This window comes from Furipterus horrens, unplaced genomic scaffold (assembly GCF_987537825.1).
Source record: "Furipterus horrens unplaced genomic scaffold, mFurHor1.1.pri manual_scaffold_2, whole genome shotgun sequence".
NCBI classification, from domain to species: domain Eukaryota; kingdom Metazoa; phylum Chordata; class Mammalia; order Chiroptera; family Furipteridae; genus Furipterus; species Furipterus horrens.
This window is the reverse complement of record NW_028327172.1, coordinates 44,987,233-45,006,731: the sequence shown is the minus strand read 5'-3', so window position 1 is coordinate 45,006,731 and position 19,499 is coordinate 44,987,233. Positions and strand designations below refer to the sequence as shown.

Here is a 19,499-nt window from a genome sequence, read left to right as displayed (position 1 = left end):
TGCTGGCCTCCTTGCTATTTCTCAAACATGCAATTAACTCCCACCAGGGCCTTTGCACTCACTGTACCCTCTGCCCAAAATACTTTTCCCCAAATCTCTGCCTGGTTAGTCCTTGCTTCAGTCGGATCTCTTCTTAAATGTCACTCCATGGAGACTTCATCCCCAACCATTTTATCCAAAATAGCACTCCCTATGTACCCTACTTTCATACCCTTTACCTAACATTAATCTGTTTGTACTTCTGTTTGATTCTCTGGGCCCCGCTGAAGCATAAGCTGCTCTTGGTCGCCACTGTAGCCCCCAGAACCTAGGACAGTGCCTAGCACACAGTGGGCACTTGTCAAATGTCTACAGGATAAAGAGTGACCGGGGCAGGGCTGGTTCTCCTACAGAGAGCCCAGCATGAGGGGCAGGTTCTGGGACACACCACTGTCAGAGGGCAATATCGGTTTTCATAGATAGGATGAGAGAGACAGTGTCTGCTGTGGAGACATTGCCAGGACCATTGCTCACTGCATCCCTCAGCGTTCATACACGAAGCCCTCCAACTCCCAGAGGTTTCTTTGGAACTCTGTGCTGTGCATCACCTCACTGCCCCTGGGACACTGTCCCAGTCTACCTCTCTCTACCTGATGGTGTCATTTATGTAATTGCCTGAGTCATCCTTTTTGTCCTGGGTGTGGGGAAGCCCTCAGCCAATGTGGGCCTCAGTGCTGTGAACTAAAGGAGTCTGAATGGCCTTGACATCCTGTTCTTTCTCCTACCTTTCCTGGCATGAATTCTTATTTCTGTTTCTTTATGGAATCCTGTTAGACTCCTTAAAGCCATTATAAGAGGAGGCAGAGTTTGTTTCTTTGTTTTATTTTCTTCTAGTATTTTTAAAATTGGTTTTCTATTACAGTTGTCCCATTTCTTCCCCCTTTGCTCTCCCCTGCCCCGCCCATCTCCCCCCTCGCCCACAGTCAGTCCCCATTTAGCTGTCCATGTCCATGGGTCATTTATACTAGTTGCTTGACTAGACCCTTCCCCTTCTTTCCTCCCTTTTCCCTCTCCCCTCTCCCCTCTGGTCACTGTCAATCTGTTCCTTGTTTCCATGCCTCTGGTTCTATTTTGCTTATTTGTTTTGTTCATTAGTTTCCTGTATTAGGTGAGATCATACGGTATTTGTCTTGCCGCCGGATTTATTTTGCTAAGCATAATATTCTCAAGTTCCATCCATGCTGTCACAAAAGGTAGGAATTCCTTCTTTCTTTCTGCTACACAGTACTCCATGGTGTAAATGTACCACAATTTTTTGACCCACTCATCCACTGATGAGCACACTTAGGCTGTTTCCAGCACTTGGCTATTGTAAATAGTGCTGCTATGAACATAGGGGTGCATAGGTTCTTTTGAATTGGTGTTTCAGGACTCTTTGGGTATAATCCTAGCAGTGGAATCACTGGATCAAAAGACAGTTCCATTTTTAGTTTTTTGAGTCTAGTATTTTTTTCCATTACTATTTAGTCCCCTTATACACCCCTCCCCCCTATAATCACCATACTGTTGCCCATGTCCATGACTCCTTTTTCCTTTTTGCTCAATCCCTCTACCCCCTACCTAACCCTCCGCCTCTTAGTTGTCATCCTGCTCTCTATCTATGAGTATGTCCCTGTTTTCCTTGTTAGTTCAGTTTGTTCATTAGACTCCACATATGAGTGAAATCATATGGTATTTGTCTTTCTCTTACTGGCTTATTTCACTTAGCATAATGTTCTCTAGGTCCATCCATGTTGTCACAAAGATAAAATTTTCTCCTTTTTTATGGCTGAGTAGTATTTCATTGTGTAAGTGTCCCATAGTTGTTTTATCCACTCATCTATTGATGGACACTTGGGCTGCTTCCATATCTTGGCAATTGTAAATAATGCTAACATGAATGTAGGGGAACTTATGTTCTTTTGAATTAGTGTTTTGGGTTCCTTCAGATATATTCCCAGAAGTGGGGTCACTGGGCCAAAAGGCAGATCCATTTTTAATTTTTTGAGGTATCTGCGTACTGCTTTCCACAGTGGCTGCACCAGTCTGCATTCCCACCATCAGTGCACATGTGGTCCCCTTTCTCCACATCCTTGCTAGCACTTGTTGATTTCTTAATGGTAGCCATTCTAACAGGTGTGAGATGTTATCTCATTGTAGTTTTAATTTGCATTTCTCTGATGATTAGTGACATTGAGCATCTTTTCATATGTCTATTGGCCATCTGTATGTCCTCTTTGGAGAAGTCTCTATTCAAGAGGCAGAGTGTAGAGCAGTGGGTGCTTCTGGCAAATGAGGGTGGGATACAGCAGGGAGAGGGGCACATGGAAGGCTTCCTATGGCTTTTTTATTTATTGATTTTTAGAGAAAAGAAAGGAGAGAGAGAAACATTGATGTGTTTTTCCACTTATTTATGCACTCATTGGTTGATATTTTTTTTAATTATATTTTATTGATTATGCTATTACAGTTGTTCCAATTTTGCCCCCATCCAACCAGCATCCCCACTCCCTCAGGCAATACCCGCACCATTGTTTATGTCCATGCATATAAGTTCATTGGCTACTCCATTTCCTATACTGTACTTTACACCCCATGGCTATTCTGTAACTACCTATTTGTACTTCTTAATCCCCTCACCTCCTCACCCATTCCCCACTCCTCCATCCAATTTGGCAGCCATCAAAACACTCTCTGATCCATGATTCTGTCTTTTTTTCTTGATTGCTTAGTTTTTTAGATTCAATTAATTGATAGATACGTATTTATTGCCATTTTATTGTTCATAGTTCTTATCTTCTTTTCTTTTACATTTTTTAACTTATTTTTAGAGAGGAAGGGAGGGAGAAAGAGAAGGAGAGGAACATTGATGTGTGAGAGATACATCAATCTGTTGCCTCTCACATGCGCCCAACTGGGGACCTGGCCCGAAACCCAGGCATGTGCCCTGACTGGGAATCAAACCAGTAATCTTTCGGTTTGCAGGCTGGCACTCAATCCACTGAGCCACACCAGCCAGGGCATTCTTTTTCTTAAATAAGTCCCTTTAACATTTCATATAGTAATGGTTTGGTGATAATGAACTCCTTTAGTTTCTTCTTTTTGGGGAAGCTCTTTATCTTTATCTTTTGATTCTATGTGATAGCTTTGCTGGATTGAGCAGTCTTGGCTATAGGTCCCTGCTTTGTACGACTTTGAGTATTTCTTGCCAATCCCTTCTAGCCTGCAAAGTTTCTTTTGTGATAATCAGCTGATAGTCTTATGGGAACTCCCCTGTAGATCACTAACTGCTTTTCTCTTGCTGCTTTTAAGATTCTCTCTTTATCTTTAACCTTTGGTATTTTAATTACGATGTATCTTGGTGTGTGCCTGTTTGCTTCCATCTTGTTTGGGACTCTGTGCTTCCTGGACTTACATGTCTATTTCCTTCACCAAATTAGAGAAGTTTTCTTTCATTATTTTTTCAAATAGATTTCCAATTTCTTACTCTTTCTCTTCTCCTTCTGGCATCCCTCTGATGCAAATGTTGGAATGCTTGACGTTGTCCCAAAGGCTGCTTACACTATCTTCATTTTTTTGGATTCTTTTTTGTTCTGATTGGCTGTTTTTTACTTTTTTGTTACTTCCAAATCATTGATTTGATTCTCGGCTTCATCCATCTAACTGTTGTTTCCCTGTACATCGTTCTTTATTTTAATTAGTGAATCCTTCATTTCTGACGGGATCTTTTTTATGCTGTTGAGGTTCTCGCTAAGTTCCTTGAGCATCCTTATAACCAGTGTTTTGAGCTCTGCATCTGATAGATTGTTTATATCCCTTTAGTTTATTTATTTTTTCTTGAGTTTTGATCTCTTCGTTCAATTGGGCTATGTTTCTTTGTCTCTTCATTTTGACAGCCTCCCTGTGTTTGTTTCTACATAATAGGTAGAACTGCTATGACTCCCTATCTTGGTAGTGTGGCCTAATGTAGTAGGTGTCCTGTAGGGTCCAGTGGCACAGTCTCTCCTATCCCCCAAGCTGGGTTCTTGAGGCTGAGTACATCCTTCTTTTGTAGTTGAGCCTTGATTGCTTTTGGCAAGTCAATAGGAGGGATTTACCCAGACTAGTCAACTGCAAAGACTAATGTGACCACTGACTAGCAACCTCCACACTCTGTGGAAGATCATTTATGTGGGGGCAGGGTGGTGGTGCTCCACTGTTGTCTGTACCCATTTCCTTGGTGGTGCAGGCCAAGGTAAACCCCCACCTGTGATTTGCCCAGGGTCGCCCTGCCTGGGCTATAAAGCAGTCAGAGATGGCTGCTACTCGTTCTGGGCTTGGAGATTCTCAGGCAAAGCCAAGCTGTGAATCTAGGCTGGCTTCTGCTAGTGCCAGGACTGGGGTCACTTAACAAGTGGTATGGGGTTTAGGGAATCACTGAGGCCAGCTATTGCTTGTTTGAGAGGATTTAGGAAGTTGTGAACCATGAGCCAAGATCAACCATTTATATAGAAAAGTCTCTGTTAACAGCTTGAGTGGGCTTGTAAGTTGGGTGGGAAGGACAGAGTCTCAGGAGTATCCAGGGCAGAGCAAATAGTGTTAGCCAGGTTGATGGAGTCTCAGATCTGGCACCTACCTGCTGGCTCTGTGGCTCTGTCAGGGAAGGGTTCTTCAGAAAAGGGACAGTGGCCTCTGCCCGCTCCCCGCCTTTCTGTCTGGGAAAAAGCTGTCCCCCAGCTCTCACCTTGACGCCAGACACTGGTTCCTCCCTGTATGCCACTGGTGCCTTTCAAGCTGCTGCCGCAAAGCTAGAGCTCAGAGGAAGTAAGTCTGTATAAGTCCGTGTGTGGCTTCTTTAAGGGAAACTGCTTGGGACCCCAGTTTCTTTCACCAACTCATTCCCCACTGGTTTTTACAGCCAAAAATTATGGGGACTTATCTTCCTGGCATTGGAACCCTGGGCTGGGTTCCTTGATCCCGAGATATCCCTCCTGAATTTTTATCACCACATGTGAATGTGGGACTAGCCCATTCTGCATCTCTTCCATTCTTACCAGCCTGATGGATGTGGCTTCTTTAATTCCATAATTGTCATACCATTCTACTTGATTTTTGATGGTTCTTAGTGATGATTGTTCTACAATTTAGTTGTACTTTTGTTGTGGTTGAGTAGGCAAGCCATATTTACCGATGCTGCCATCTTGACCAGAAATCCTTTTAACTACCCTCATTGGTTGATCTTATGTGTTCTCTGACTGGAGATCAAATCCGCAATCTTGGTGTATTAGGATGATGCTCTAACCAATTAAGCTACTCAGCTAGGGCTCTAATGGCTTTGGACTGGCCTTGAAGGATGAAGGGTATGGGGAGGGAACGGGGTGAGCAGAAGCAGGGAGGATGGGTATGTGCCGGGAATGGTCAGAGAGGAGGCTGGAGAGGTAGGAACAGACTCAGCAGGGCCTTGAATGCCAGGCTGAGGGGCATAAACTGTCCTGAGGACAAAGGGCGTGAGTAATGGAGGGGTTTTGAGCAGAGGAAGAACAGAATTTGGTTTTGCTAGATCACTTTTGAATCTTAGAAGAATCAAGGTTGGGAGAGCAATGAAGAGGCTGCTGCAGTGTTTCAGGGGAGAGGCATGGACTGGGCTGGGTTGGCGGGGCTGCAGGGAGGAGGGTAGAACTGGGGGCTGGGGCTTGTGAACTAGAATGAAGAGGACTCGGGTCAAATGGGTGTGGGAGCCCAGGGAGGATGCAGAGGTGGTTTTCAGGTGAGCGTGGCTGGCTTCCTTATGGTTCCCCTGACCAACTTCTCCCCAGAGTTCAGCCGACGCTGGTGTGTCCTTAGTGATGGGGTCCTGAGCTACTATGAGAATGAACGGGCAGTGACCCCCAACGGGGAGATTCGGACCAACGAGATCGTGTGCCTGGCAGTGCCCCCTCCTGACTTCCACGGGTGAGCACCCCTGGGCAGATTCAGACTATTATTGCTGTAAGATTCAACCCTTCTGTCCCCTCCCCAATTGGGAAGACAGGGAAACAGGCCCAGAGAGGAGCAGGACCTCCCCAGAGTCACACAGCAAACTAGGACTGTACAGGGGCTGAACCAGTATCCCCGAGGGCCCAGCCTAGGGCTCCCCCACCAGCTCTTAGGGGGCCAGGTGAGGATACTCACAATGATAGTTGTGGAGGTGGGGCAGAGAACAGCAGTGATGGGGAGGGCAGGGCTGGATGGAGTGGGTCTGAATCCTGGCCTGTGTATTTACAGCTTTGAGCACACCTTTGAGGTGTACACAGAAGGAGAGCGACTATACCTATTTGGACTGGAGAGTGCGGATCTGGCTCGTGAGTGGGTCAAGTGCATTGCTAAGGTGGGCCTGGTTTAGTAGGAGGGTGTGGAGAGAGTCCTACAGAGCATATGGTGGGACCTCCTGGCAGATCCCATGTATCCCAGCTCCCCCCAGGATGGAGGCAGTTGACACAGTGCAGGCCCTCAGGCCAAGGGCCTACTGTATTCTGCAGCAGTCTGGGTGGAGGGCAGGAGACCTATCTCAACTATGTGAGCCTCGCACTCCACGGGTGCTCAATACATGTTTAATAATGAATGACAGCCATATTAGGATGGACAGTGCTGCTTCCAGGAGCCATGATCTCCTTGTCCTGGAGGAAGGAGGCAAGAGCCTGCAGAGGAGAGCTCTGCCCTAGGGACCAGAGCCAGGTGCCCTCTGGGGTCCGTTGGGCTATGAGGGCCTGTGATTGTTTTATCATTCCCTTGTTCACTCGTCATCTGTGCAGCTCCTGATGGTCATTCCTCAGAGCCCTGAGGACCCAGATGAATCAGTGTTGGCCCTGGCTCTTCAATAGCTCCCATGTTGTTGGGGGAGACAGATGGGGTCCAGACAGCAATGACAATATAATCAGTGCTGCAACAGAGGGCGAGAATGCTTTGGCACCTTGGGGGCATAGAGAAGGGACATCCTTCTCTGGTGTCTGGGAAGGTTTTCCAGAGAAGGGAACACCTGAGTGGGCATGATGTGGGGCATGATATACGTGACTTCATTTACTCTGCTGGGTTCTGCCCTGGGGAAGAGAGAAGGCAGCTGGGCGGGCAGTGGACACACACTGACAAGCCAAGGACAGAGGTGTCTAGGCAGGTAGTGCTGATGGCTAATGCAGTCTCTGGCCTCTCCCACCAGGCGTTTGTGCCTCCCCTGGCTGAGGATCTGCTGGGCCGGGATTTTGAGCGGCTTGGGCGCCTACCTTACAAAGCTGGTTTGAGCCTACAGCAGGCCCAGGAGGGCTGGTTCTCCCTCACCGGCTCTGAGCTCCGTGCCATCTTCCCAGAGGGGCTTTTTGAGGAGCCATTGCAACTGCGGAAACTGCAGGAACTTTGTACGTGGGTCCAGACCTGGGTCCCAACCTCCAGGGCACCATATCCTGGCTCCCGTGCCCCCAGCCCCCCACCCCCCACACCGCCACTGCAGAGGTCTTAATGCTATCCTGGCCTGGCTAGACATAGCCAGCCCGCCCTCTCATGTTCTATCCTGCCCTTGGTGGGTGGGTCCCAGGGATGTGTGTTCAAAGAGACTCAGGAGGGAGCAGGTCGGGCACCATGAACAAGGCCTGGGCCTCACTTCTACTGGCTCCTCCGCAGCCGTCCAAGGGGACAGCGAGAACCAGGTGTTGGTGCTGGTGGAGCGAAGGAGGTGAGTCCTGGCCTCCCTGAGGGGCTCTGAGAAGCCTGTGGCAGTCTGGCCTGGGAGGGGTGGGACAGGGGTAGACCCTCAATGACTGACTGTCCTGGGCCCAGGACACTATATATCCAGGGAGAGCGGCGGCTGGACTTCGCAGGCTGGCTGGGGGCCATCCAGAAAGCAGCAGCCAGTTCGGGGGATACGCTGTCAGAGCAGCAGCTGGGAGACTCGGACATCCCAGTGATCGTGTACCGCTGTGTGGACTACATCACGCAGTGCGGTGAGCCCTGCCCCCATGTTAAAGGCTCTGGCCGGCCCAGGGTGACTTCATCCCCTGCCTCGCCTTCCCATGATCCCTGTGAAAGTAGCTGCAAGGCCCCACCCCCTGACCAGTTCCTCAGGCCCCTCAGTTTTGCCTCACCCCCAGCTCAGCCCCAACCCGTCTCCAGGCCTGACTTCCGAGGGTATCTATCGCAAGTGTGGACAGACTTCAAAGACACAACGGCTGCTGGAGAGCCTGAGGCAGGATGCCCGCTCTGTGCGTCTCAAGGAGGGCGAGCAGCATGTGGACGACGTCTCCTCGGCGCTCAAGCGCTTCTTGCGAGACCTGCCCGATGGGCTCTTCACTCGGGCCCAGCGACTATCCTGGCTGGAGGCCTCAGGTGGGCCCTGTGTCCCATGTCTAGCCTGAGATCCAGGCCAGTGCTGCTGACTTGTCCATTCCTATCTCAGGATTCTAGCCCCTCTCCATTATGTACTTGGGCTAAACATGCCCCAGTAGGCAGGCTCCAGTCCACCTCCCTCCTGTTTCTCATTCTATTGCAACTCCATGCGTAGCTGGTAGGATTTGACCTGGAGGGTGGCAGGGAGTACTGTTCCCTAGGACGACAGGCTGAGCAGCCAGAGGGTTGGGATGGGGAGGTAATTATGGGGTGAGGGTGAGGGTCCTGATCTGACCTATCTGCCCCCTCCCAGAGATTGAGGATGAAGAGAAGAAGGTCTCCAGGTACCAAGAGCTCCTGGCACATCTGCCCCCAGTCAACCGGGCCACAGTGAAGGCCCTTATCAGCCACTTGTACTGGTGAGGAGCGGTACTATTGGGAGGCTCTGGGGGGATGAGGTAGAGAAGATTCTTCTACTCCCAGCCCTGTTGGCTGCCCTCCCGTGGGAACCAGGTAGGCCTAGGAACTGAGTGTTAATGTATCATGTACCCTAATCTTGGACACTTTGCCTTCCAACTTACTTTCTGCAAATGGGAGAATAGAAAAGACTTCTGCTAGGGGCCAGGGGACATTGGCCAGGTCTCCCAGTTTCCTGGTCCTACTCTTTCCAAGGACCCAAGACATGGACAGAAAGATTGTCCCCATTTCCCCTTAATTAGTAGTCTACTCTGACTAGGACCTTTCCTGGGCTCACTCCAGTCATGGACCTGTCAGGAACTGGGAAGGTGAGGTGGGGAAGTTCTGGGCTGGACTCTTTACTCAGAGCCTCCATCCTCCTCTGTCCAGCGTCCAGTGCTTCTCAGACACGAACCAGATGAATACACACAACCTGGCTATTGTGTTTGGGCCCACGCTCTTCCAGACAGATGGGCAGGACTACAAGGCTGGCCGTGTGGTGGAAGACCTCATCAGCCACTATGTGGTGGTGTTTAGTGTGCGTCCCTAGCCAGTGGGTGATGGAGGGCAGGGCTGAGCCTCCTAGGTGTCAGTGACCATCTGTCTCTGTCCCTTCCCCCTTCCCAGGTGGACGAGGAGGAGCTGAGGAAGCAGCGGGAGGAGATCACTGCCATTGTAAAGATGCGTGTGGCTGGCGCTGCCAGTGGGACCCAGGTGAAGGACAGGGCCTGGGGTGGGGAGCTTAGGCCATCCACCTGCACCCACTTCCCAGGTATCCAGCCCTATCTCCTTACAGCATGCCGGTGACTTCATCTGCACAGTGTACCTGGAGGAGAAGAAGGCAGAGGCTGAGCAGCATATCAAGGTGGGGGCTGGGAACCTACAAGTCAAATGGCCAGAAGAGTCAGGCTGCGCCAGGCCCAGGCTCATGTGACTGGGAGAGCAGAACTTCTATCCCAAAGGGAGCCCGGTTTGGTACCAACATCTGGGTGGTGCTTGGCCTGTTGTCTCTTCCCTGCCTCCCCATCTCATCTGAGAGACACCCTCTGCATGCCAGACTGCAGAGGGCCCTGAGAGGGGTAGGATCACACAGCAAGGTTGTGGGGGCAGGAGATAGGGTAGGTTGATCTCCCCTCCTTGGTCATTGCAGATCCCAGCATCCATGACAGCAGAGGAGCTTACCCTGGAGATCCTGGATCGCAGGAGTGTGAGCACCAGGGAGAAGGACTATTGGACCTGCTTTGAGGTCAATGAGAGGGAGGAGACAGGTGGGCGATTACCATGTTTGGTGCAGTATATGGTACCAGCCTGTCCTCGTCTGGACTGCAGCCCCAGTTTGTCTTCCCCTCCCCTGAAGTGGGGACAGTGGTGTGAATGTGGCTTTCAATGACAGATGTTGCTGTCACACTGTGTCTCAGTAATGGTAGTAACAGTGTACCAGTGGTGCCTGAGGTCATGGTTGTAAGTGCTGCTGATGGGAGGGACAGTGAAGTGGGTGGATGGTGTCAACTGTGAGGATGTTTTCTCAGGTGTCCTTAAAAATGGTGCTGCTTGCAAGGGTACTGTTGCTGAATTTGGCAATGGAATTGCAGGTGACCCCGTTGGTGGTGATGGGGGCAGTGGCTGGGCTGGTGGTGTAGGTAGGGATAGTTGTGATGCTGTTGTGAAGGGGCCATGTAGTGAAGAGGGGAAGGTAAAGGCATTTTAGGGTGAAGAATGGTCTTGATGGCAGTGGAGGGTGAGGGTCTCTGTTCCTTTGTTCTGTTATTTGTGGAGTGCCAGGCACTGGGCTGGGAGGCAGGCACACAGTCCCTACCCTCCTCGGGGTTAGTCTGGGATGGAATAGACACGTTGATGCTGTGACCACATCAAGAAACGTACAGCTACAGCTGTGCCAACTGCTGTGCAGGCAAGGGCCGCCACGCCACCAGAACTTACTGCAGGGTCTCTGGCTTTGGGGTCCCTGCACTAGGATGTGAAGGAAGAAAGGGGTTACTTGGTGAAGAGTGGGTGGAAAGTGCTTCCAGGCAGTGGGAACAGCAGGGGCAAAGGCCCCGTGATGGCCGGAGACAGCGCCCTTGATATAAGGGCAGTGAGGGGTTATGGCAGCCAGTGGGGCTGTGATGCAGAGGTGGGGGTGCCACTCGGGGCCTGGGGCCTGACAACGCTGCAAGGCCAGTGAAGGGCTGGCCATTCGGAGTTTAAAAAGATGGCTCCTTGCTGCTAAGTAGAGAGAGCTGGGAACAGCAGAAGGAGAACACGTGCAGGGGAGCACTTGGAAGGAGTGGAGAAGGTGGTAGCATGGCTGTGAAGCAGCAATGGAGATGGACAAAAGCATAGAGATTCGACCTGTAGAGGGAGGCTGAGAGGGAAGAGGGGTGGTTTGGGGCTGGGGCAGCCTGGCGGGTGGGCTGTGTTTCCTCTGAGGCCAACAGGAAAGCTCACTGGCTTGGTTTTGGACGTGCTGGGCTGGAGCAGCTTCGGTTCCCCCAGGACGTGCCATGCCTGGAGCTCGGGTGTGGGGAGGTGGCCATGGTGTGATGTGTGATGGTGCTAGGAGGTGGCGAGAGTGGGCGGTGCAGGTGGACATGTGGGTGATGTGCGGCCGTGGGCCAGCCTCTGCTGTTAGGCCTCGTGGCCCTGGTGACAGTGGATGTGACCTGTCCCCAGAGCGCCCCCTGCACTTTGCGGAGAAGGTGCTGCCCATCCTACACGGGCTGGGCACAGACAGCTACCTGGTAGTGAAGAAGCACCAGTCCATGGAGGCCATGCTGCTGTATCTGGGTAGGTGGTGTGCATGGGTAGGTGGTACTTGCAGGACCAGGCAGGCTGGGGGTCCCTCCATCCAGAGCTGGGGCAGAACCTGATGGTGCCAGGGAAGAGCTGCTCAGGCAGTGGGCGCCAGATGGGTGGGCTTCTTTGGAGATTGGGGCTGGGTGGGGTGCTTCCCTTCATCTTGGGACCCTACCCTGGGTGTTTGGGCCCATGGGGAGGGGGTTAGTGTAGTCCATGCCCACTCTAGTCTCCCCACCCCCTACCACCCCCCCAGCCAGCCACGTGGGTGACACCAAGCACGGCATGATGAAGTTCCGAGAGGACCGCAGCCTCCTGGGCCTGGGCCTGCCCTCAGGTGGCTTCCACGATCGCTACTTCATTCTCAACACCAGCTGCCTACGGCTTTACAAGGAGGTCCGGGTAAGTGGCCCCGCTGGGCCCTGCCTTGCAATGGGCACCCGTACCTGAGTGTGCACAGACACGCATGCACAGCTGTTCCCTTGGGTTGGCCAGTGGGAGCATCCCTATTGAGGGGTCTTGGGCCAACACAGCAGTGGGAAGAGTTGCAGTCTCTCAGGGATGCACCTGCTGTGGCCCTGAGTGGCTACCCTGTTCTGTTCTGTAGTCCCAGTAGGCCCCTGGATGTCATCACATCAGGCATGTGCCTTCTTACCTGTGCCTGTCCCTCGTATGGCACACACAAGAACATACTACATGGTGACAACCCATGTTGTGGCCCATGCATGTCTTGGAGCTTCACAGGTCATATCCCCTTGGCCCACTCTGTCCACATGCTGGGGTCTTCCCTGACCAGACTCCATCCTGGCAACCTTTCCCCCAACATCTTCTGCACACACATGCCACATCCTGCCATGCACCACAACACACGCCATCCTGGCTCTGGACCTGGGCCCCCTTCTTCTATAACCCTGATCCTCTATCAAACAGAGCCAGAGGCCAAGGAGCGGGGTCCCTGAGACCGTGAGTAGCTGTGGGCCAGCTGCCAGCTGCCTTACACCGCCTGGGGGCCAAGTGAGCCTGGTGGGAGCATAGCGGCACGGCCAGAGCTCCTGGCCATCTCCAGGCATGGTTCTCTGCCCCCTTGCCTATCGGCACTCCTGCCCTTCATCCCCAACTCTGTCCCAGAGTCCTTTCCACAAGGTAGGAGTCCCCAATCATTATGATGTGCTAGAATTTTCCAAAGGACTCAGTGTGGCAGCTGTGGAACCAGTAACGGAGGCCCCTTAGGTTTGAATTAGAGTACTAATCCTCATCTATCACCTCTAGCCACCCTCTTTATAACCCTGGAGAGAATCCCAGGGTTGTGAGAATGTCCTTGCTACTGTCCTGATCCTGAAATGCCAGGGTGGAGCTGCAGAGGCTTGTGACATATTCCCAACCTTTAGGAGTTCCCTGTCTGCCTCCCTGGCCAGTTGCCAGCCCTTGTTTACATACCCCTGGGAGGAGAGCTTATCCACGCCTCGCATGCGGCTGTCCTAGACCTAGAGGGGTACTTCTGCCTGGGAGAAGGCCCTTGCTCAGATTCAGCTGAAAATATGCCTCTTGTAACACCCCTGTGGGTCCCAGCTGTGCCTCAGGGGCCACGGGACATAGATGCCTGCAGAGACAGACAGCAGAAATGTGTTCCCAAGCCCAGAGGACTAGCCTGAGCTCCCACGGCCGTCCCCACCAGTGTCTCCAGCCCTTCCTGCCCTTTCATCTCCTGAGAACATCTAGACAGTCCTGGCTGCCATGGAGGAAGCAGGGCAGATAGAGCAGGACCCTCACCGCCCTTTCTTTGCACATTATACCTCTATTAATGCAGCCTGGGCTTCTGCTGACCTTTGTGGGGAATGCCTCCTCTTCTATCCTTTGCCTTCTTCTACGATCCCATCCTTACTTCAGGGTCTGTCCAGCCCTCCAGTCAGTCCCCCTTGGTTCTGGGATGTTATTTCCCTGTCCCCCTCCCGGTAGGGGCACTAGCCCATTGGAGCTGACCAAGCCCGTCAGCATGGACAGGGGGAGGGGGAATGGCTGAGGCACCTGGGGAAGCAACAGCTGATCCCTCAGCATGGAGGGTAGAAGGCAGGAGAACTAGAAAAAGGAAACATATATTGTCAGGCCAGGCTTTGTGAACCGCCCTTCACCTGCGGGACATGTAATCTCACTAGTGTCCTGGAAGGAGGGGCACTATTCTCATTTCACAGGTTAGAAAGCAGGCACAGTGACTTGCTGAGGCCATCTCTAGGTGGTAGGCTGGGATTCAGACCCAGACTTGTTAGCATCAAGCTTGAGCTTTCTATTCCTTGAAGTATAGGAATCAAGGACTGCAGCGTGGGGCTAAGTGCAGGGGTAAGTGGTGCTCTCCCTCGTGGCAGCCAGCACCTCAGGCGTGACAGAAGCCCCAGGAAGGCGTTTTGGCTACTGAGGTGATGGTAATTTTGGTATTTGCTCGTTTATGGAGCAATGGGACAGAATATTTGGGACAGTCCCTGGCATTCAGGATATGTGAATCCTCGCCTTGTCCTGGGAGTCTCCCATTGTTCAAGACCCTCAGGCACCTGGGAAAGGCACATTCTGGAAAGATCTTGGTTCCAGCAGATGTTTTTGAGCATCAAAGGGTGAACTTCCTTCTCTGCTAGTGACCTCAGACCTCAGAGATGCTGGAAACATGAGCTGGTTGACTAGAAATGAACTCCTTGGGGACCAAAGAAGATTACATTGACTAAGGCTCCCCTTGTTCCCCCTGCAACCCCGCTCAACCTTCCTGCCTCAGCCATGCACACACCACACATGCACCGCACACACCACACATGCGCCGCACGCACCGGAGTTGAGGAAGCCAAGGCCTGGGGATTGTTTTTCAGATTCTCAAGGATCTATAGCCTGGCTTGAATTCCTCAATCCCCACAGTTCTCTCCACACCCTCTTGGAACCATCATTCCTGTCACACCCATGGGCTGGTTCCTTTCACTCTTGATTGACTTCACTCCTTGCTTCTACTTCACTTCCCCTCGTACCCACAGCCTGACTGCTGCGCCTGAAGCCTGCCCTGCGTTCCCTGTCCTCTGTCCTGATGCCTTCCGTACCTGCAGCTCCGTTTCCCTGCGTCCTTGCCTCTGTCATGCCTGGAGCCTGTGACTGCAGCCTGATTTCTTGTACAGCCTGTCTCAGTCTCTCCACTGCTGCGTCTTGCTGTCTTTGACCCTGCAGTCCAATTTTTTCAGTGCTCTCAGCTCTGCTTCCCTGCCTGCCTGCAGGTTTCTTCCTTGTTGTCTTCTCTGCTCACGTGTCTCTCCCACAGGGAGAAACGTCCCTCCGCACTGCCCAGTTTCCTCCTGGCCCACAGCTTGGATGGCCCTGTGCCTACAGCCCGGGTTGGCCCAGGCCCTCTTCGGCACATGACCATTGTCAGGTCAGGTGCCATGTGTAGGAGACATAGAGCTTCTCTGTCAGTGCTGTGGTCATTAGGGGGCATTGGGGTGAAAGCAGGATGAAGGATCCCTAGTAAGCCCCTCTTAAGTCATCACTTATGACAGCACTGAAGTCCACCAATTCCTAGGCAGCCCATTCTTTTGTGATCTCACAGGAGTCTGTCGGTTCCCGAAATTGTCCACCTCCCTTGGCCACTCCCTAGTTTCCTCCTTTTGTCCTTGCTGAGGACCCATGCCTGGGGGTGCCTAGGAGCAATGGTGGGGCACACAGTGGAGAAGGCTCAATCTTTGACCCCCAGTTTTGGTTGTAAGTGAGCCCCCGCTTCCCCTGCCATTCACCCCAGCACCACTGCTGGCTCCAGGGGTGCCTGGTGGAGGCAGGGCTTCAAGCAAGTGGCTCCCAGAGCAGGAGGAAGGCTCATTAGCTTGACCTCCAACCAACCTCTTCCTTGGGGGGGTGAGGAGGCCTTGCTCCCATCCCCTTGCCTCGGAGCTAGCCTGCTCCTTCCAAGCCCAGACTCATGTGCAGAGGTGGGGGCCAGAGGTGAGCATGTAATGATCTGGAGCCCCTCCCCAGTACATTTGTCTCTTGCATCCTGACCTAGGCCATTGGGAACTTCTTCCTTTGGTCTACTGAACAGCTGTTCCGCTTTAGCTTGAGTCATTAGCCTTCCCCTCGTGGAATCAAAGAGCTAGTAACTGCTGGCCCCACAGCCTTCTGTTCACACAGTCAACCCTGGAGCCTTCGTGGGATGGGGCGGGGGTGAGGGATAAATAAACTGAGACAGATGGACACAGGCAACCAGCCGAAGTTCCCGGATGTCACACAATTGTTCAGTTTGGTGCCAGGGACTGATGTGCAGACTTCTCCCTGTGGGAGGTGGTCTCACTGCTCTGGACTCCCACTGGGACGGCTGCCTGGGGGACTGAGGGTTGACTGTCTGATGCTTCTGCAGGGGGAGAGGCCTGGGGACTTCCCTGGGCTGGATGGTGAACAAGGAGGGCTTTGTCAGGAGGGCTTCCTGGTGCTGGGATGCAAAGGGGGCTGGGGGAGGGGGGAGGAAGGCAGGTCCCTCCTCGGGAGAAGTGCCCCAACACCCACCCTGACGCACTGAAGTGCCTTCTCCCTCCATCCTCTGTCATCTCCAGAGTCACCGACCTGAGAAAGAGTGGCCTGTGAAGAGCCTCAAAATCTACTTGGGAGTGAAGAAAAAACTCCGGCCACCCACCTGGTGAGCTGGACCTGGGGAGATAGGTCTGCATCTTTGGCCTGTGGGGGCTCAGAGCATATGGGGGAAGGCTCGTCTTAGGGCTTTGAACTTGATGGGTTTGGACGGTGTGGGCTCCCACACCAGCCGCATCAACATCACTTCTGGGGTACCGCCCAGACCTGCTGACTTGTGGACCTGGGGTGGGGTCAGCAGTCTGTGCCAAAACAAGCCGTTCAGGGAACGCTGATGCTTGCTCCTGTTTGAGAACCACTGGCCTGGATTGAAACCCTGTTACTGACTGGGGCCTTTCTGTGCCTTACTTTCCATGTCTGTAGAATGGGGAAAATAATTATATAGTTGTGTCATAGGGTGGCTGTAAGTTTAAAAAGTTGAAAAGTAATGCATAGCTGTTATTATTGATATTAATAACAATAACCAGGCTTGGTGTTCTTTCTCCTCTCATCTACTAGCTGTGCCTGGTTTTATGTGTGGGACTAGGGCAGACCTGGGATGGGGTAGGGTTGGGGGTAGGGGAGCCATGGGCCTGAGGGGCTGTGAGAGGAGAGGTAGCAGCCAGGATGTGCTACCCTCGCAAGAAGGCACTGAACTCTGCCCCCAGCTCTGGCCCATGCTTCTGGGCTCCAACCCGGGAACCTGGGCTCTGAGGCCTCTGGGGGCTGTCAAGTGACCCCAGGCACCCCTCCTCTGCAGCTGGGGCTTCACGGTGGTACACGAGACAGAGAAACACGAGAAGCAGCAGTGGTGAGCGAGGGCCCTGTCCTGAGACCCCAGGCCAAGGAGAGATGATAGCCTGTCCCCCATGTGTGGGTTCCCCCCCACCCCCGCCCTGCCCAGATCTGTGCGCTGCCCTGAGACCCTGGGCTGGGGAGATGGGCAGGGTGTTCCCTGCTTAACTGGGCCCTTGGCAGCATCCAGGCCTGTGCCTCACCCTGCAGGTACCTCTGCTGTGAGACGCAGATGGAGCTCCGGGAGTGGTTCGCCACCTTTCTCTTTGTGCAGGTACCAGGTGCAGAGTACAGAGGGTGGGGGGTGGGCTGGGGTCCCAAGGAGGCCTTCATAGTAGTGAATGGGATGTTTGCTTCTTCACTGTTGAGGCTACCAATTACTTCAAGGAAATTTTTAGTTGCTTTTAATTCATTTTGTTTGTTTGTTTTTTACCCATTAAACCCTTCCCAGTGCCCACTCTGGTCCATCCCAGAGCCAGGCATGCTAGAAACACAGGGTGCAGACCCCTGTCTTTGGTTGGGGGGAAGGCATTAAGGAAAGGGTGTCATGGAGGAGGAGGGAATGTTCAAGCAAAGATAGGGGCTAGCAGGTGGCTTCTAGGCAAAGGGAACAGTTTACCCAAAGGCATGGCAAGAGAACTACAGATTGTCCCCTGGGGCGTAAAGGGAAAAGCCAGAAGTGCCGGAAGCTGGCACTAGAAAGGGAGTTGGGAGCAAAATCTCAAAGACCCTTGAAGGCCATGCTGAGGAAGCAGAACTTGACCTAGTCGGCAGTTTTAAGGGAGAGTGTTAAGCAAGAAGGAGTGATATTGTCAGTTTGAGTTTGAGGGTGCATTCTGGGTGAGACATATGGGGGAGGATGGACATCTGGGCCGAGCCTGGACATGAGGCCAGGGAAGTGGCTGCTGCACTGGGCCAGGCGGGCACAGCCTGGGGACTTCGAGCAAGGCCAGAGGGGTTGGACTTAAAACAGAGGTTTTTATATGAGAGCTCAGAATTATTTAGGGAAAAGGGAGACCTTTCAATGGTCCAGGTCTAAAGGGAAATGGTAGCTTCAGTCGTTTCCTGGGTTCCTGGTGAAAGGAGGCTGGCTGTTGTCTCAGTGCTGCATTCCTGGGGCAGTTTGTGGACTGGGAGATGAGAGTTGCTGGGTAACGTAAGTGGCTGGGTTTTGCCAGGAATACAGTCATTTCTCCTAACAGCTGCTTTTCATATCGGCTGGGATCAAAGCTGAGGGTGTCACCTCATAGCCTAGCTGGAGTCATTTCTGGGAAGAGCGGGTGGATCTGGAGCTGAGGATCTGGGCCAGGCCCCAGTGCCCCTCTTCTCCCCTCTCCCCAGCACGATGGCCTGGTGTGGCCCTCAGAGCCCTCGCGTGTGTCCCGGGCGGTGCCCGAGGTCCGGCTGGGCAGCGTGTCGCTGATCCCCCTGCGTGGCACTGAGAACGAAATGCGCCGGAGCGTGGCTGCCTTTACTGCAGACCCCCTTTCTGTGAGTGGCCCTCCACCCCTGTGGGCAGGGGGCTAGGGTCTTGGCTGGAGCCTTCCTTTCACCTGACTCACCAACTCACCTCTTTGTTTCTCTTCTCTGAATGCCCTTGGACCCCTTTCCTCTGTCCTCAGTAGGAGTCCTGACAGGCCCCTTTGGTTCACCTGGGTCATGGGAGCCCCCTCCCCACCTGGCCCCTGTGAGCCTTCACAAAGTGCTTATGAAATCTGGGCTTCTGTGTCTTCCTACAGCTCCTCAGAAACGCATGAGTGCAGGAGCCAGCCCCTGGCTCTGGGATTCTGCTGCCTGGAAGCCTTTCTGTTCAGACACCCTCATTCCCTGCATGCCTGCTGTGAGCCAGTAGGGGCACATGAGGAAGCCGCACCCCCACATTCCACATCCAGACTGCAGCACAGGGTTCCCTGGCTGGGGAGTGGGTGCAGCGTGGTCTGACTGCAGAGGAATCACTCACCTGCTCCGTCCAGGTGCTCAGCCCGGGAGGCCTGCTCTACTCCCAACCAGGGTCACCACCTCAAGTTGGGGAGGATGGCGAGATGGGCATCAGCCAGGAACTCTGGGGGAACATCATCCTTCCAGAGGCTCAAAGCTCTGGGGCCCCCGCTGGAAGGGCGCCCCCCCCCCCTTGCCACGAACTCCAGAACAGCAAAAAGTGGATACTCTAAAGGAACACTCAGCTGGGGTGGGAAGGGAGCTCTTGGGTAATTTTCTACAGGGCCAACTGGTGGACTCTGGGGACTTCAGCCTACCTTCTGGTCTGGGCTCACTGGGAAGGCCCAGGTTGCCTGGTACCCCTTGCCCACTTTGGGGACCTTTTGATAATATAAATATATCTGTATATTTTATTCTATGTTGCTGTGAGGCCTGTGATTGGTTGGGGGTTTCTGGTGTTCCAGTGTAGGAAAGGTCGGGAGACCCAGAAGTGAGTGTAGTGCCCTGCAGCCCTGGGACCTGGGCTCTGCTGCCTGTAGGCCCTGCTCTTGGCAGAGCCTCAGCCTGACTCCACGCCACAACCAGTGCTC

The 19,499-nt window shown here is 53.0% G+C and overlaps 1 protein-coding gene across 4 annotated transcripts in view; it reads left to right on the top strand.

Annotated features, from left to right (window-relative positions):
- The window catches only part of ARAP1 (ArfGAP with RhoGAP domain, ankyrin repeat and PH domain 1), a 50,253-nt gene extending 31,305 nt beyond the window's left edge, over positions 1-18,948 (top strand). For 3 of the 4 annotated variants that reach the window (XM_090265105.1, XM_090265109.1, XM_090265121.1), the window contains 19 exons: positions 5,814-5,949; positions 6,262-6,364; positions 7,190-7,385; positions 7,648-7,699; positions 7,804-7,967; positions 8,137-8,349; positions 8,663-8,768; positions 9,196-9,343; positions 9,433-9,519; positions 9,602-9,670; positions 9,956-10,073; positions 11,476-11,589; positions 11,855-12,000; positions 12,529-12,561; positions 16,164-16,246; positions 16,937-16,987; positions 17,182-17,245; positions 18,313-18,462; positions 18,711-18,948. In XM_090265105.1, the coding sequence (XP_090121231.1) occupies positions 5,814-5,949; positions 6,262-6,364; positions 7,190-7,385; positions 7,648-7,699; positions 7,804-7,967; positions 8,137-8,349; positions 8,663-8,768; positions 9,196-9,343; positions 9,433-9,519; positions 9,602-9,670; positions 9,956-10,073; positions 11,476-11,589; positions 11,855-12,000; positions 12,529-12,561; positions 16,164-16,246; positions 16,937-16,987; positions 17,182-17,245; positions 18,313-18,462; positions 18,711-18,728 (2,051 nt within the window). In that variant the 3' untranslated portion in view covers positions 18,729-18,948. The remainder of the gene's footprint in view (positions 1-5,813; positions 5,950-6,261; positions 6,365-7,189; positions 7,386-7,647; positions 7,700-7,803; positions 7,968-8,136; positions 8,350-8,662; positions 8,769-9,195; positions 9,344-9,432; positions 9,520-9,601; positions 9,671-9,955; positions 10,074-11,475; positions 11,590-11,854; positions 12,001-12,528; positions 12,562-16,163; positions 16,247-16,936; positions 16,988-17,181; positions 17,246-18,312; positions 18,463-18,710) is intronic. The other variant, XM_090265113.1, reaches the window with a different exon arrangement.
- The last annotated feature ends 551 nt before the right edge of the window (positions 18,949-19,499 follow it).